At 42.4% G+C, this 14,121-nt stretch overlaps 1 protein-coding gene across 1 annotated transcript in view; it reads right to left on the bottom strand.

The window, feature by feature from the left end:
• pde1ca (phosphodiesterase 1C, calmodulin-dependent a) overlaps positions 1–14,121 on the bottom strand; it is a 190,595-nt gene that overhangs the window by 67,626 nt on the left and 108,848 nt on the right. Inside the window, exons 9-13 of the mRNA XM_084033837.1 lie at positions 9,462–9,562; positions 9,078–9,206; positions 8,492–8,593; positions 6,730–6,850; positions 5,318–5,399 (exon numbers count right to left, since the gene is read on the bottom strand). Coding sequence (XP_083889963.1) covers positions 5,318–5,399; positions 6,730–6,850; positions 8,492–8,593; positions 9,078–9,206; positions 9,462–9,562 — 535 coding nt within the window. The remainder of the gene's footprint in view (positions 1–5,317; positions 5,400–6,729; positions 6,851–8,491; positions 8,594–9,077; positions 9,207–9,461; positions 9,563–14,121) is intronic.

Genomic DNA, 14,121 nt, shown 5'->3' with positions numbered 1-14,121 from the left:
GTGGCGCAAGTGGAGACACAAGCGATGGACACCGAAAGGCATCCGTCTCTCACGTGCGGTCGTGGAGTGCCTGCATTCACACGCGTGGCAGCCACCTACCTGTGCAGCAGTTTAGACACAAGCGATTGACATTCAAAGCCATCTGTCTGTCACATACACACATGTTCATGCCTTCCTGACATCTCTCCTCATCCACCTAGTGTGACCTCTCCTCCTCCCCCTGTGTCCTCCTTGCAAGCTGAAATGAGAGGAATTAGTTATAAAAAAAATCAGGTGTGGCTTTAACTTGGAAAAAGTGACTAAATCAATGACATTTCCTGTCGCCAGTAGGTGGCGCTCTGATCGTGAGTGAATATCAAAGTGCAGATGTGTTCAGGAAGGAACTCTTATCAACTCGCATGGATCTGCTGGTCACTGTCGAGGGCATCACAGTATTGCTTTCGTCAACTGCAAGGAACCTGGGTGTAATCCTCGATGACCAACTATCCTGCATCCCCAACATCACTGCTGTGGCCCGATCCTGCAGATTTGCCCTCTACAATATCCGAAGGATTCAGACTTTCCTCACAAAGGACGTAACGCAACTCCTGGTCCAAGCACTGGTCATCTCCCGCCTTGTCTACTGCAACTCTCTCCTGGCTGGACTCCCGGCCTCTGCGACTAAACCATTGCAGAGTATCCAGAACGCTGCAGCACGCCTTGTCAAAATTATCCCATGTGACTCCTCTCCTCCATGACCTCCACTGGCTCCCTGTTGCAGCACGCATCTAATTCAACACAATGGCACTGGCCTTCAAGGCCATCAATGGAACGGCACCCATCTACCTTCAAACACTGGTCAAACCACATGCCCCGAAGCGAGCACTTCGCTGAAATCAAACAAATGTAGCAAAGTCCAGACTCTCCTCTGTTCTGGTACCTCAGTGGTGGAACGAACTCTCGACCAATGTCAGGACAGCAGAGTCACATGCAACCTTCAGAAAAAGGCTCAAGACTCACCTGTTCAGTCTTCACCTCGACTCTACTTTATCTATATGTTGTAGTTTCTTTCTTTCGACAAATGTACTTATTGTAAGTTGCTTTGGACAAAAGCGTCTGCTAAAGGCCCTAAATGTAAATGTACTGTGTAATGTAGTTTTAGCATGCTGATCATTTGTATAATTTTCTGCTGATTATGTTGTTGTTTATGTACAAGCCCTCGGGACATGTACAACTAGGGACAAGTGTTGAAAATAAGCAATAGCTACACTCTGTACAGTACATCAGTTGTATTCTATGTATTGGAACTGTTATTGTTATTGTTTATTATGGATCCCCATTAGTTGTCGCAGAAGCGGCAGACTAGTCTTCCTGGGGTCCAATTAAAATCTGAACATACAAACAATTAGTCATCACTCAAATACAGTAAAAGTAGTGACAAAATTACAAATACATAGCAACAGTCCAAAAAACAAAAAAAATGGGCATCTGGGCGCCTCAGAGCGCAAACACCTTCATCAAAACATAATTCATTGAGCGCCAAGCCAAGTCAGAGTCCCGAGTTCATATTTAACATAAATAAAAATAGGATTTAATTTGTCTCTTGAATTCCCTCTTCACAGGTATAACACGAATGTGCGAAGGGAGTATATTCCACAAAGAAATGGACCTATAGAAGGATGTCCTCCTCATTGCATTACTCCTACAGTGTGGGAGCACAACTAGCCCTGCTATTGCAGATCTAGTACCGTATGAATGAGCATCAGAGCAAAAACCAATTTCATTAAAAAGAGCTCTAGGAACATGAGTGGAAATTACATTCTTAATAAATATCAAGGACCTAATGGATAACCTATCAAGAGCTTTAGGCCACTTGAGATCAGAATGCATCAGATCTACATTTGATCTGTAAGATCTATCAAGAGCAAGTCTAGCAGCCCGGTTTTGTACAGTTTGTAGTTTGCTTAAGTCAGTCTTAGAGGCAGAGGCCCAAATAACAGAACAATAGTCGAGATGGCATAATACTAATGTTTGAACAACCTGTCTCCGTAAAGTAGCTGGTAAGTAGGTGGCACATTTCCGGACCGTAGCAATGCTCCTACTCATCTTGGCAACTATCTGCCTAACATGATCAGTCCAGGACAGAGTGTTACAAATAGAAAGTCCCAGAAGCTTTAACTTGCTCACCTGCTTGACTGGCTGACTAGAAATCTGCAGATCAAGCATAGGCTGACTGGCTACATTATGCCGAGATCCAAAGACAATGCTGACAGTTTTTGATAGATTTAAAACAAGTCTATTTGCAGTAACCCAATTGACCACTTCTTTCAGATCTTGTGACAGAACGGACTTAAGTTTACAGCATGTAGATGCAGAATAGTACAGTGTAGAATCGTCAGCGTATAAAACCATAGTGGATTCTTGAATAACAAGCGGGAGATCATTCGTAAAAATTGAAAATAAGAGCGGACCCAAACAACTTCCTTGCGGCACACCACAGTCTATGTTAATGCTGTTGGACAGAGTACCATTCAAGAAAACCTGTTGAGTTCTGAAAGATAAATAATTTTCAAACCAAGAGATTGCCATAGGTCCAAAACCATAATGCGTGAGTTTTTCAATCAACAACTTATGGTCAATTAGGTCAAATGCAGCGCTGAAGTCCAACATGACAGCACCAGATAACAATGAATTGTCAATCCCCCTCAACCAATCGTCAGTCATTTCTACCAAGGCTGTGCAGGTGGAATGACCCTCTCTGTAGGCATGTTGTGCATTACTTATCAAATCATTCTTAGACATATAATCATGGATTTGGTTATATACAATCCTTTCTAAAATTTTACTCAAAACAGGTAGGATTGTTATAGGTCTACAGTTAGGACCACTGAATGTGGATTTGGTATCTTTTGGTATGGGAATAATTTTTCCTTCTTTCCAGATTTTAGGACAGGTTCCATTCGATAGACAGGAATTAAATATGTGACACACAGGAAGAGCTATATAATCAACAGCTATTCTGAGTAATTTACCATCAATACAATCTGTACCAGCAGAGTTGTCTTTAGAAATGGATCGTAACAATTTTTCAACCTCCTTGATTTCAACCGAATTGAACTCAAAAGTACACTGTTTGCCTCTCATTATGAGATCATCAATGAGCAGACATGATTTGTTCTTTTCATTTGTACAAAAGCCCCCCCTCAAATTTTCAACTTTTTCCACAAAATACTTATTTAGGTAATTTGACATATCCTTAGGCTTAGAAATAAATACACCATTATCAGTTTCAATGAAGGATGCAGAAGCATTAGTACTCCGACCCATAATATCATTCATCACTTTCCATAATTTCTTACTGTCATGTTGGGCTCTATCAATCCTTTGCCGATACAGTTCTCTCTTTTTTTCTCTGTTTACCTTCGTAACTAGATTCCGTATTTTACAATATGCACTTTTATCATTGACTGAACCAGAGGCAATAAAGCATCTTTTTAGCTCATTTCTTTGTTTCATTAAGTTCTTTAACTCCTCATCAATCCAGGGAGCTCCATTAGGCTTAACAGTGAATTTCCTAAGTGGCGCATGTTTGTTTACAATGGGTACGAACAAATCCATAAAATTATTTAACGATTTTTCAGCATCAGGTTCAACACAGACTTTAGACCATTGAGCATACTTGACATCTTCTAAAAAAGCATTGTTGCAGAAATTCTTATATGACCTAGCACAGATTATCTTTGACTTTGCTTTTGGAATCTTTGACTTTCTGGACACAGCAACCAGGTCATGGTCACTGAAGCCAACTAACAATGACATTACCTTGGAACACCTGTCAGGCACATTTGTATAAATATGATCTATACAGGAGGATGATTGAGCTCCATCTCGGTTCAGAGCATTCCTAGTTGGTATGGAAACAATTTGACTCAAATGACAAGTATTGGTCATATCAAGCAACCTTTTCTTCATAGAGCAGCCATCTTCAAACCAGTTCACATTAAAATCACCAAGACAGTACATTCCTCTATTTTCATCTGCAACTCTGTCAAACATATCACAGATTCCATTGAGATATTCTATTCTAGAGTTGGGTGGTCTATAGCAACAACCAATCAGTATTGGGCTAGTATGGGGTAAATGAACCTGTAACCACAATGCCTCAATGTTGTCATTCATCAAATCAGGTCTTAGTTTTACTGGTATATGATGTTTCACGTAGATTGCCACGCCCCCGCCAAATCTATTTCTATCTTTTCTGAACATGGAAAAACCCTCAATTGATATCAATGAGTCATCAAATGTACTATCCAAGTGTGTTTCAGTTATAGCCATTACATGAATTCCATTGTCCATCAATTTCGCTGAGAGTTCATGTGTTTTATTCCTCAAGCTGCAGATGTTTAAATGAGCTAATGCCAGGCCCTTAGGAAGACCCGGTTTGGAAAAAGTCCCATCAATGCTTGAACTAGTCATAAGACAAGTCCAGCATGCCAATACACAGGCCTACTGGGATTGTGACATTAAAATAACCAGGGAGTGATGCTGGAGTCTCTGAACAGTTGATTATTGATGTACAATTTGTCGACTACCAGGGCAACGCGGCTGTTATGGCTCCGATGTTCTCTCATGATAGGGAAAAGTACTTTACGCCTATCATGTATCTCAGGAGGGAATTGGTCATTCATGCCAAAGGAGGTGTTCTATAATGTTAAACTGTATCATCCCTATTTAAATACTATTTAGCATCAAATCTGACACACATTTTCTGATATGTGGAATAGGAGACCATATTTATATACTTTGGTGGTCTCTAGACACAATGGGAACTTTTTTGTTGAAAAGCCCTATAAATAGGTGCAATGACTGTTGGGCAACTGTTGCTGTTTAAGATAGAGGCCATATTCGTTTCTCCAAAAACACTCCGTTTTTCATTGCAAAGGTCCAGACTAATCCCTGGATTGACTTTAAAATCCTGATGAGATTTTACCACCCTACCTTATTTTAGGTAACACATCATCAGTTTTTCTATTATGTTTGTCCATTGTATGAACATCAAACTTCTAAACTAACCTTCATCAAAGCTAGACTGAATGAACATACGCCATGTTTAGGTTGATTATGTCAATGAATCTACAAAAGGCACAATCAATTTGCAAAGACACAGTAAGAGAATGAATGACAAGTGCTTGAAACCTGAACTGGACAATAGCTTAACATTAGCAGAATAATCTTTTTGACTGTACCGTCAATACACTTAATATATCAACAAAATACACTAAGACCGCTGAGGACTACATTCTATATATAGTATGGTGGTGTCATTTGTGGACCTTACCAATCTGGGACTGGGCCACCATGGTGGATTTGCGGTCACAGAGAGGAGAGAAAGGTAGACCCAGCTCTGCTTCTTTATCACCCTGAAAATAAAGTCAGTGTCACAAGGTGCTGTTAGCACAAAGTCACATGGGCAGGTTCATCAATTCACCAATTATTTGGAACTGCTGAACCTAGTCAGTGTAGGGGCTGGAGCCCATCCCATCCCTCATTTCATTGCAGTCTCTTTTTTACATTATTGTTATTTTATTTATTATTATTTATGGTAGTTCTAAATATGCTTATTTGCCTTTAACGTATGTCTTGTTCTGTTGGTCAAAGTGCATACAACTATTAATTTAAAATATATTTGCTTGCATAAAATAAGCAATAGGCTTATAATACCTTTCTCATTGTCATAGATTGTATGTCTCAACATATTGTGTAATTTTAGGGAAAATAGAATTATTACCACCTGATGAATGTCTTAATATACCCTTAATGTGCTGTTACTACTAACAATCTACCAAGATGCATGGGAGCTACTCAATGTGGGCACTGCCATGAACTACACACTGGTTTCAAGGTTACTTGCTAACTACTTCCCCAAAGAGAAGAGACGTCGTTAGTTACATACGTTACTCCAGATTCGATTCAAGTATAGGCTCAGCCCTTTTAAGTGCTATCATTTACATTTAGATTTACATTTAGGTCATTTAGCAGACGCTTTTGTCCAAAGCGACTTACAATAAGTACATTTGTCAAAAGAAGGAAACAAAGAAACCACGACGTATCATTGCCGATGCAGTAAGAGCTAAAAATAGAACAAGTGTTAGGTCCTCATCTGAGTAAAGTAGTACTTCAAGAGTAACAGTGCTACGATCTGAGTGCTATAGGTAAGTTGTTTGTTTTTTTTGCGGGGGGGGGGGGGGGGGTGTTAGCGAGGGTGTTAGTGGGTCATGCTATGTAGAGTCGAGGTGAAGTCTGAACAGGTGAGTCTTGAGCCTTTTTCGGAAGATGGCAAATGACTCTGCTGTCCTGACATTGGTCAGGAGTTCGTTCCACCACTGAGGCGCCAGAACAGAGAAGAGTCTGGACTTTGCTGAGCGACATTTGTTTGATATTAGGTGGGAGAGCAGAGCCAATATGAAGTAGACCTAGACAGTTTTTTCTGACGAAATATACATTTTTTTCAAGACATCAAAGAGTATTAATAAATAAAGTTTGCCTGAAAAAAACATAGATGCAGGCTGAAATGTAACCGTGGCGTTCTGTTCGGAGATGCAGTGACTTAAAACCTTCAGTGGAGAAGAGCTATGGATAAGGAAAAGTCTGCTAGTCGCTAGGCTAAATTATGGAGTAAAAAGTTCCATAATCCTAAACTAGGATTGATTAGCGCTCTAGTGAACAGGAAGTATGTTTTTTTCTGGCTACCTGTCTGAAGAACTCCTCCAGTAGGGATGTAGTCCAGCGATGATGGAGGTCCCACCGTTTAGCTGGGTGGCTGATGTCTGCAGTGTGCAGCAACAAGGACAAGGCCTTTGGTTTATCAATCCTGCAAATACAATCCAGTTAGTCACGACTGGACTGCTGTCCAACTGCTAAAGAAAAGTACTTGCTCATGTAGCATTTGACATGATTGACTATTGCATTCTAATACAGAGACTGGAAAATTTAATTGGTATTTAAGGAAGCATATTTAGCTGTTTTAAATCCTAGTTATCACATCAATCCCAGTTTGTACATATTTGTGCACATTTGTACTTACATACAGTACATACAGTATTCTTCCTTTGGGCTACATTATCAGAAAACAATCATACATTTCAAATTAGGAAGAGAGATCACATTGCTCCTGTATTAGCTTCTCTGCACTGGATCCCAGTGAAATTCTCCTCCTAACCTACCTAGCCTTTAATGATCAGGCACCATCTTAAAGAGCTTGTAATTTAAATGGCTTGTACAGAGTTCCAAGCCTAGATATATAGATAGATAGATAGATAGATAGATAGATAGATAGATAGATACTATACTATAAACTACACTCACCAGCCACTTTATTAGGTACACCTTGCTAGTACCGGGTTGGACCCCCTTTTGCCTTCAGAACTGCCTTAATCCTTCGTCACATAGATTCAACAAGGTACTGGAAACATTCCTCAGAGAGTTTGGTCCATATTGACATAATAGCATCACGCAGTTGCTGCAGATTTGTCAGCTGCACATCCATGATTCGAATCTCCCGTTCCACCACATCCCAAAGGTGCTATGTTGGATTGAGATCTGGTGACTGTGGAGGCCACTTGAGTACAGTGAACTCATTGTCATATTCAAGAAACCAGTCTGAGATGATTCGCGCTGCACGTGCAGACATTCATTCAAACTTGACAGTGGGATGCAAGTCAATGAGGGTAGGAATTAGTTCAATTAAGTTGACTACTTTGCCAACAGAGTTGATAACGCCCGGAAGATTTAGATGCCTGTCAATAGAATCACCTACTATCAGTATTTCGGGGTTGCTCCTTACCACACAGCTGCTGAATACTGAGGAATTATTTCCAAGTATGGTTAACTCCTTGCAAGTCTTGGTGGGACCTGCCGCTTTCCAGATTGGGAGACAGCTCTGGAGTTAGAGTTGCTGAGATCCACACCTTTTGGAAGATGTAGCATTAGATTTGTGAACACAGCCTCCCACCTGCAGCTGTGAGGGTGATGTTGGTACAGCAGCCAGAGGAGGAAAAAGGTGAGACAGCCCCGTCATCCTGGGCATCATAGAGGGGAAGGGAGCGTCTGTTCTTGCCCTCAACCACTGAGGCCCAGGCGGAACAGCCTGGAGATGGATTGCCTGTCTCCAGATGTTTGTTATTCGTTGGACGGCTGGCTACGGGCGGCTCGAGAAGCTACAAGGGAGCCGCTGAAAAAGGGCAGAGATGAGCAGCTGGATTGAAGCCAACTCAGAGAAAAGCAAGGAGGTAACTTTACTTGGGAATAATTGCTCAACCACTTCACAAGAGGGTGGCGAAAGTCTGGTCTGTAACCAAAGTATTGTTAGCAGGAAGAAATATCTGCTGCATACACTTTAATGGCAAACACTGCAATAAGGAGAGTATATACCCAACTGCACAGGATAGGTGTGAAGGAAATGATGTTGCTTTATACCTCGTGTTAACGACTCAGAAGCGAGTCCACTACTTACACCTCAGGCTGCTGAAGGAGACTTTTCATGGCTTTGATCTGCTGGAAGTGGCAGGACATGTCTGTGGCCAACACCATCTCCACCACCAGAGCACGCAGTTCTCTAAACACAGTGAGGGAAATATCTCAACAGTTATTGGATGAATCGCCATGAACGTTCATTTTCTCTTCAGAATGAATTAAAAGCGAAGGTTCAATCAGGAAGACTGTCTTCATGGATTTCCTCACTTCCAAATCAATCAGCTGACTGAAGGTGTTCACTCCTTTTTCGCTCGCACAACTGCTGGTTCCTTTCTCTGTTGCTGTCAGTTCAACCCCCATTCACTTCAACTTATCCAAGAGGTACCCAGTATTTGTAAAATATTTCATGTATTTCATTTTCTCCTTTGTTACTCTTGTTCCCCCTTGTACTCTGGTTTTCTTCACCTCTACCTACATCTAAGCACCAACAAGAACTCTTATGTATTTTTATATGTACTGATTCATATGACACAATTACACTGTATTTTCTTGTGATTCTGTATTATTTATGAATCACAAATTCTTAAATGTAGAAACCTGAAAAATGTGCCATGTGAACTTCTCACCTCCAATCATCTTTGGAAAGATTAGACAGGATATTCATGTCATCATCCTGCTGTAGAAGGCGATAGGCAGCACTCACGTGGTAGTTCTCCAAAACTGCTCGGTCATTGTACAACATGGCTGTGTCTGACCTGCAAACCCCACACAGCTATAACAATAATAATAATAATAACATATGAAAACATACCTGTGGTTCAAGACAATTATTACAAAATATCAAACAATTGATTATTATTGTGACAGGGACAAGACATACAACATTACCAAATGTGTTGTATATAAGATGTCTAGCTTTAGCTATTCGCTTTGTAATCATGGAAGCTTATTCAAGGCTGTCTTCAATGTCCTCAACAGCTGCATTGATTCAAATGATAAATTAAAATTACCTGGTCTGAATATGGAAGTTATTGGTGGTCCCTGTATGTTCATAGTCATGGATGGCAGCTGCAAAAATGATGGCAAAGATCTCCAACTCATTTAGCCAGTGCTGAGAAAGATTGAGAGAAAGAGAGGGGGATATAAAAGCTCAAAAGATATGAACGGGGACCTTGATCAGGGGCCATGAGGCTCGGGAAAATGATACAGATGAAATGAATGCTTAAATAGGATGAGTTTCTGCTTTGATACCTCACCCATGCGTGCCTGTGCGTGTGTGTGTGAGAACAATGGATACTGGCCCACAGTAGGGCTGTACCTGTTTACCAAAACAGTCTACAGAAAGTGTGCTCTCCTAAATCTACGTTTATGCTCTTGACATACCAAAATTTGTCACGGGATGTACTGTCACTGATTCTTGGGAATTTGGAGAAAACATGTCCCACTAAGAAAAGTGCTAATTATGTTGGAAATTAATAACACTCTCATGAATAAAAATAATCTAGGTTATAATCAGGGGGTCCTTTGCACAAATGTAAGCTTATTTTATTATAAATGTATTTCTAAAAAAAAGTAATCATTTAATTTAATAATATTTTTATCACATGAAAGTGTACATTGTAATATGCATTAAAAACTACAAACAATGAGTTTTGAACAATATTTAAAAATATTGTGGTTGCTCAAAATGTGTCCCACATATTCGTCACCACCGTCAGATATTTATAAAAAGCAATAATAATCAGGCAACGACAAGGTCTACTACATTCCCGAGGACCCCCTTTGCAAACTTTCAGCTCTACTGCATGCTTGAAGATCACTCAAGCTCCTGTAAGTTTGCTATTTTCTCTTAAACTTGTTCATATTTTTAGACACTGTTACTGTTGCAACCATAACATGTCAACACCATCTCTTTTGTATAAAAAATATTAGATTATGACATAAATGTATACTTTTAAAGAAGAGGTCTGAAGTAGCTAGCAACAGAGGGGAAACAAGATGGCTAGAAGAGGGTGGAGGAAGGGAAGATAAAAATATCAACGTAAGAGAAAGGGCTCAGATCACCCAGAAACTCCCGCAGATCAGGCCATACACGAGCCAGCTCGGAGTAGTATAGTTTAGTAGTATATATATATATATATATATACACATACACTCACTTTATTAGGTACACCTTGCTAGTACCGGGTTGGACCCCCTTTTGCCTTCAGAACTGCCTTAAAGGGATAGTTCGGAATTTTGGACATAAGACCTATTTACCAAGTGAGCCGGTGTGTTCAAGACGTCTGGAGACGTTTTCAAAACATTTCATTCAGTTCTTCTAGTTGCCGAGTTCGCTTATGCTATGGCTAGCGCAAGTCAATGGTTCTAGCTAGACAGGCATTAAAAACAGTCTTGCCCACTCCACAGTGCACCCGAGGCAAATCAATTAAAACACTAGACTGTCAATGTACATATCTGTGTTGATAGAATAATATTTGAAACAAAACTAACCTTGCATCGCATGAATCATCCATTTTTTGAGGAACTAGTTTCTCCGCAGCAGCGGCATTTTACTTTGCTCCGTCGGACTCAAAACTAAGACGCGCGGCCCGAAATACTGCCCGTAAATAGGCAACTGAACCGGGCCAAACTGTCGGCACTTATACCCCCAAGGCTGTCTGAAAAGCCCTCGGAGCTCACTCAAACACCGGGCAGCCCACGGCCACACAAAGCCACAATTACGCACCGTGAACCCGGACCACTGCTCCGTCCGGAGAACTGTAAATCCTCGGACGCGTTGCAGGGATTCCCTCCGGTAAATAGACACATGAACACCGCCGAATATTCGGGCCTCGTGCCCTCAGAGCTGGGTGAAAAGCCCTTGGACCGCAGACCAACACCGGGCAGTGGGCGGCTCAGCGAATCCACACATGCGGATCCTCCGTCGGACTCAAAACTCTAAGACGGGCCGCCCGAAATACTGCCCGTAAATAGGCAATCGAACCGGGACGAATTGTCGGGACTCATGCCCTCAGACCTGGGTGAAAAGCGCTTGGACCTCACGCAAATACCGGGCAGCCCACGGACACGCGAACCCACAATTACGCACCGCGAACCCGGACCTCTGCTCCGTCCGTAGACCCGTAAACCCTCGGACGCGTTGCGGGGGATTCCCTCCTGGCACCACCAGTCTCCGTTTGTTCGGTCCCGGTTCTCAGCTCCAGCGGGGGCTATCTCGGTCTCCACAGACGCTCGCGTTCTGCCCTTTGAGCATCCCTCTCGCGCAATTCTTCCTCTGTATATTCAGGCTCGTACAGGTACGGTTGGGTTTGGGTGGAAAAAAACTCCTCATCAGTCTTCAAAAGTTTCAGTATATTCTCCAAAAGTGTCCATTTCTGTGAGATTGAAGAAACTAACACTGCAGGCTACTCTGCGTCTGTAGCAATGACAGCAGGTAAACAAACTATTATAGAACCGGTAACTTATAAGTGCTCGGTGATATCACTGCCATAGCCTACTAGGAAGTATGACACGCTGCTGCTGCTGCTGCTGAGTCATAAATCCTTAAAAATGCAAGGTTGGTTTTATGTCAAACATTCTATCAACACATATGTACATCGATAGTCTGCCGTTACAATGGATTTGCCTCGGGTGCACTGTGGAGTGGGCAAGACTGTTTTTAATGCCATGCTAGCTAGAACGATTGACTTGCGCTAGCCATAGCATAAGTGAAATCGGCAACTAGAAGAAATGAATGAAATTTCTTGTGTCTCGAACACACCGGCTCACTTGGAAAATAGGTCTTATGTCCAAAATTCTGAACTATCCCTTTAATCCTTTGTGGCATAGATTCAACAAGGTACTGGAAACATTCCTCAGAGAGTTTGGTCCATATTGACATGATAGCATCACGCAGTTGCTGCAGATTTGTCGGCTGCACATCCATGATGCAAATCTCCCGTTCCACCACATCCCAAAGGTGCTCTTTTGGATTGAGATCTGGTGACTGTGGAGGCCATTTGAGTACAGTGAACTCATTGTCATGTTCAGGAAACCAGTCTGAGATGATTCGCGCTTTATGACATGTGTTATCCCGCTGGAAGTAGCCATCAGAAGATGGGTACACTGTGGTCATAAAGGGATGGACATGGTCAGCAACAGTACTCAGGTAGGCTGTGGCGTTGACACGATGCTCAATTGGTACTAATGGGCCCAAAGTGTGCCAAGAAAATATCCCCCACACCATTACTACACCACCACCAGCCTTAACTGTTGATACAAGGCAGGATGGATCCATGCTTTCATGTTGGTGACGCCAAATTCTGACCCTACCATCCGAATGTCGCAGCAGAAATCGAGACTCATCAGACCAGGCAACGTTTTTCCAATCTTCTATTGTCCAATTTTGGTGAGCCTGTGCGAATTGTAGCCTCAGTTTCCTGTTCTTAGCTGACAGGAGTGGCACCTGGTGTGGTCTTCTGCTGCTGTAGCCCATCCGCCTCAAGGTTTGCCGTGTTGTGCTTTCAGAGATGCTCTTCTCGGTTGTAACGAGTGGTTATTTGAGTTACTGTTGCCTTTCTATCAGCTCCAACCAGTCTGGCCATTCTCCTCTGACCTCTGGCATCAACAAGGCATTTGTGCCCACAGAACTGCCGCTCACTGGATATTTTCTCTTTTTTGGACCATTCTCTGTAAACCCTAGAGATGATTGTGCGTGAAAATCCCAGTAGATCAGCAGTTTCTGAAATACTCAGACCAGTCCGTCTGGCACCAACAACCATGCCACGTTCAAAGTCACTTAAATCACCTTTCTTCCCCATTCTGATGCTCGGTTTGAACTGCAGCAGATCGTCTTGACCATGTCTACATGCCTAAATGCATTGAGTTGCTGCCATGTGATCGGCTGATTCGAAATTTGCGTTAACGAGCAGTTGGACAGGTGTACCTAATAAAGTGGCCGGTGAGTGTAGGTCAGCCAGTGGAAATGACAAAACATGAGAGGCAAGTTTAAAGAACTTCATTTCCGGGCCATCTGGACCAGCACTGCATCCAGAGCTGAAGCTATCAATAACCCGCTGTACTTCAGTTGGAGAGATAGTTTTGAAGCAAAAGGAGCTGCCACACCTATTCTGAGTCGAAGTAAGACCAGAGTAAATGTTACCAGAGAGAGAGCTGCCAATTGTAGAGAAGTGCTGTCTGAATGCCTCTGCAATTAAATAAGGCATAATGCCCGACGAGGTGTCCATTAACAGAAATGAATGGACGACGCGGAGGCTTGAACTGTTGCTTCCGCGAAGTCCATTCAATTAATTTATTTACAGTCCATCCATGATTTTTTAATTTCGCTGCGCTGTGCAGGAAGAGAATCGCGTCCACGGTGGATGGCTTTAGCGAGGTCCGCCTCACTTCCAGCGTCCGGCCTGCGGTGCTAAAGTTCCGTTCACTGGGGCTGCTGCTTGCGGGGACACTCAAGACGTAGCGCGCAAGTGAAGCAAGCTTTGGGAGAGTTGCCTCATGCTGTTTCCACCATCCTAGTAGGTCACGGTCATTCCCTTCCTGGCTGTGGTTCATGTTGAGGTACAGCTGGACCTCATCCACTGTGTAATCTTCTCGGGCGATGTTCTCCCACTCTGCTTCATATTCTTCTGACAAAGACCTCCTTTTGGCTGGTGACTCAGCCGTGTCTGG

The sequence above is a fragment of the Eutrigla gurnardus genome (assembly GCF_963514095.1).
Source record: "Eutrigla gurnardus genome assembly, chromosome: 18".
NCBI lineage: Eukaryota > Metazoa > Chordata > Actinopteri > Perciformes > Triglidae > Eutrigla > Eutrigla gurnardus.
Note: the sequence above shows the minus strand (reverse complement) of the source record. Positions and strands in the feature narration are given on the sequence as shown.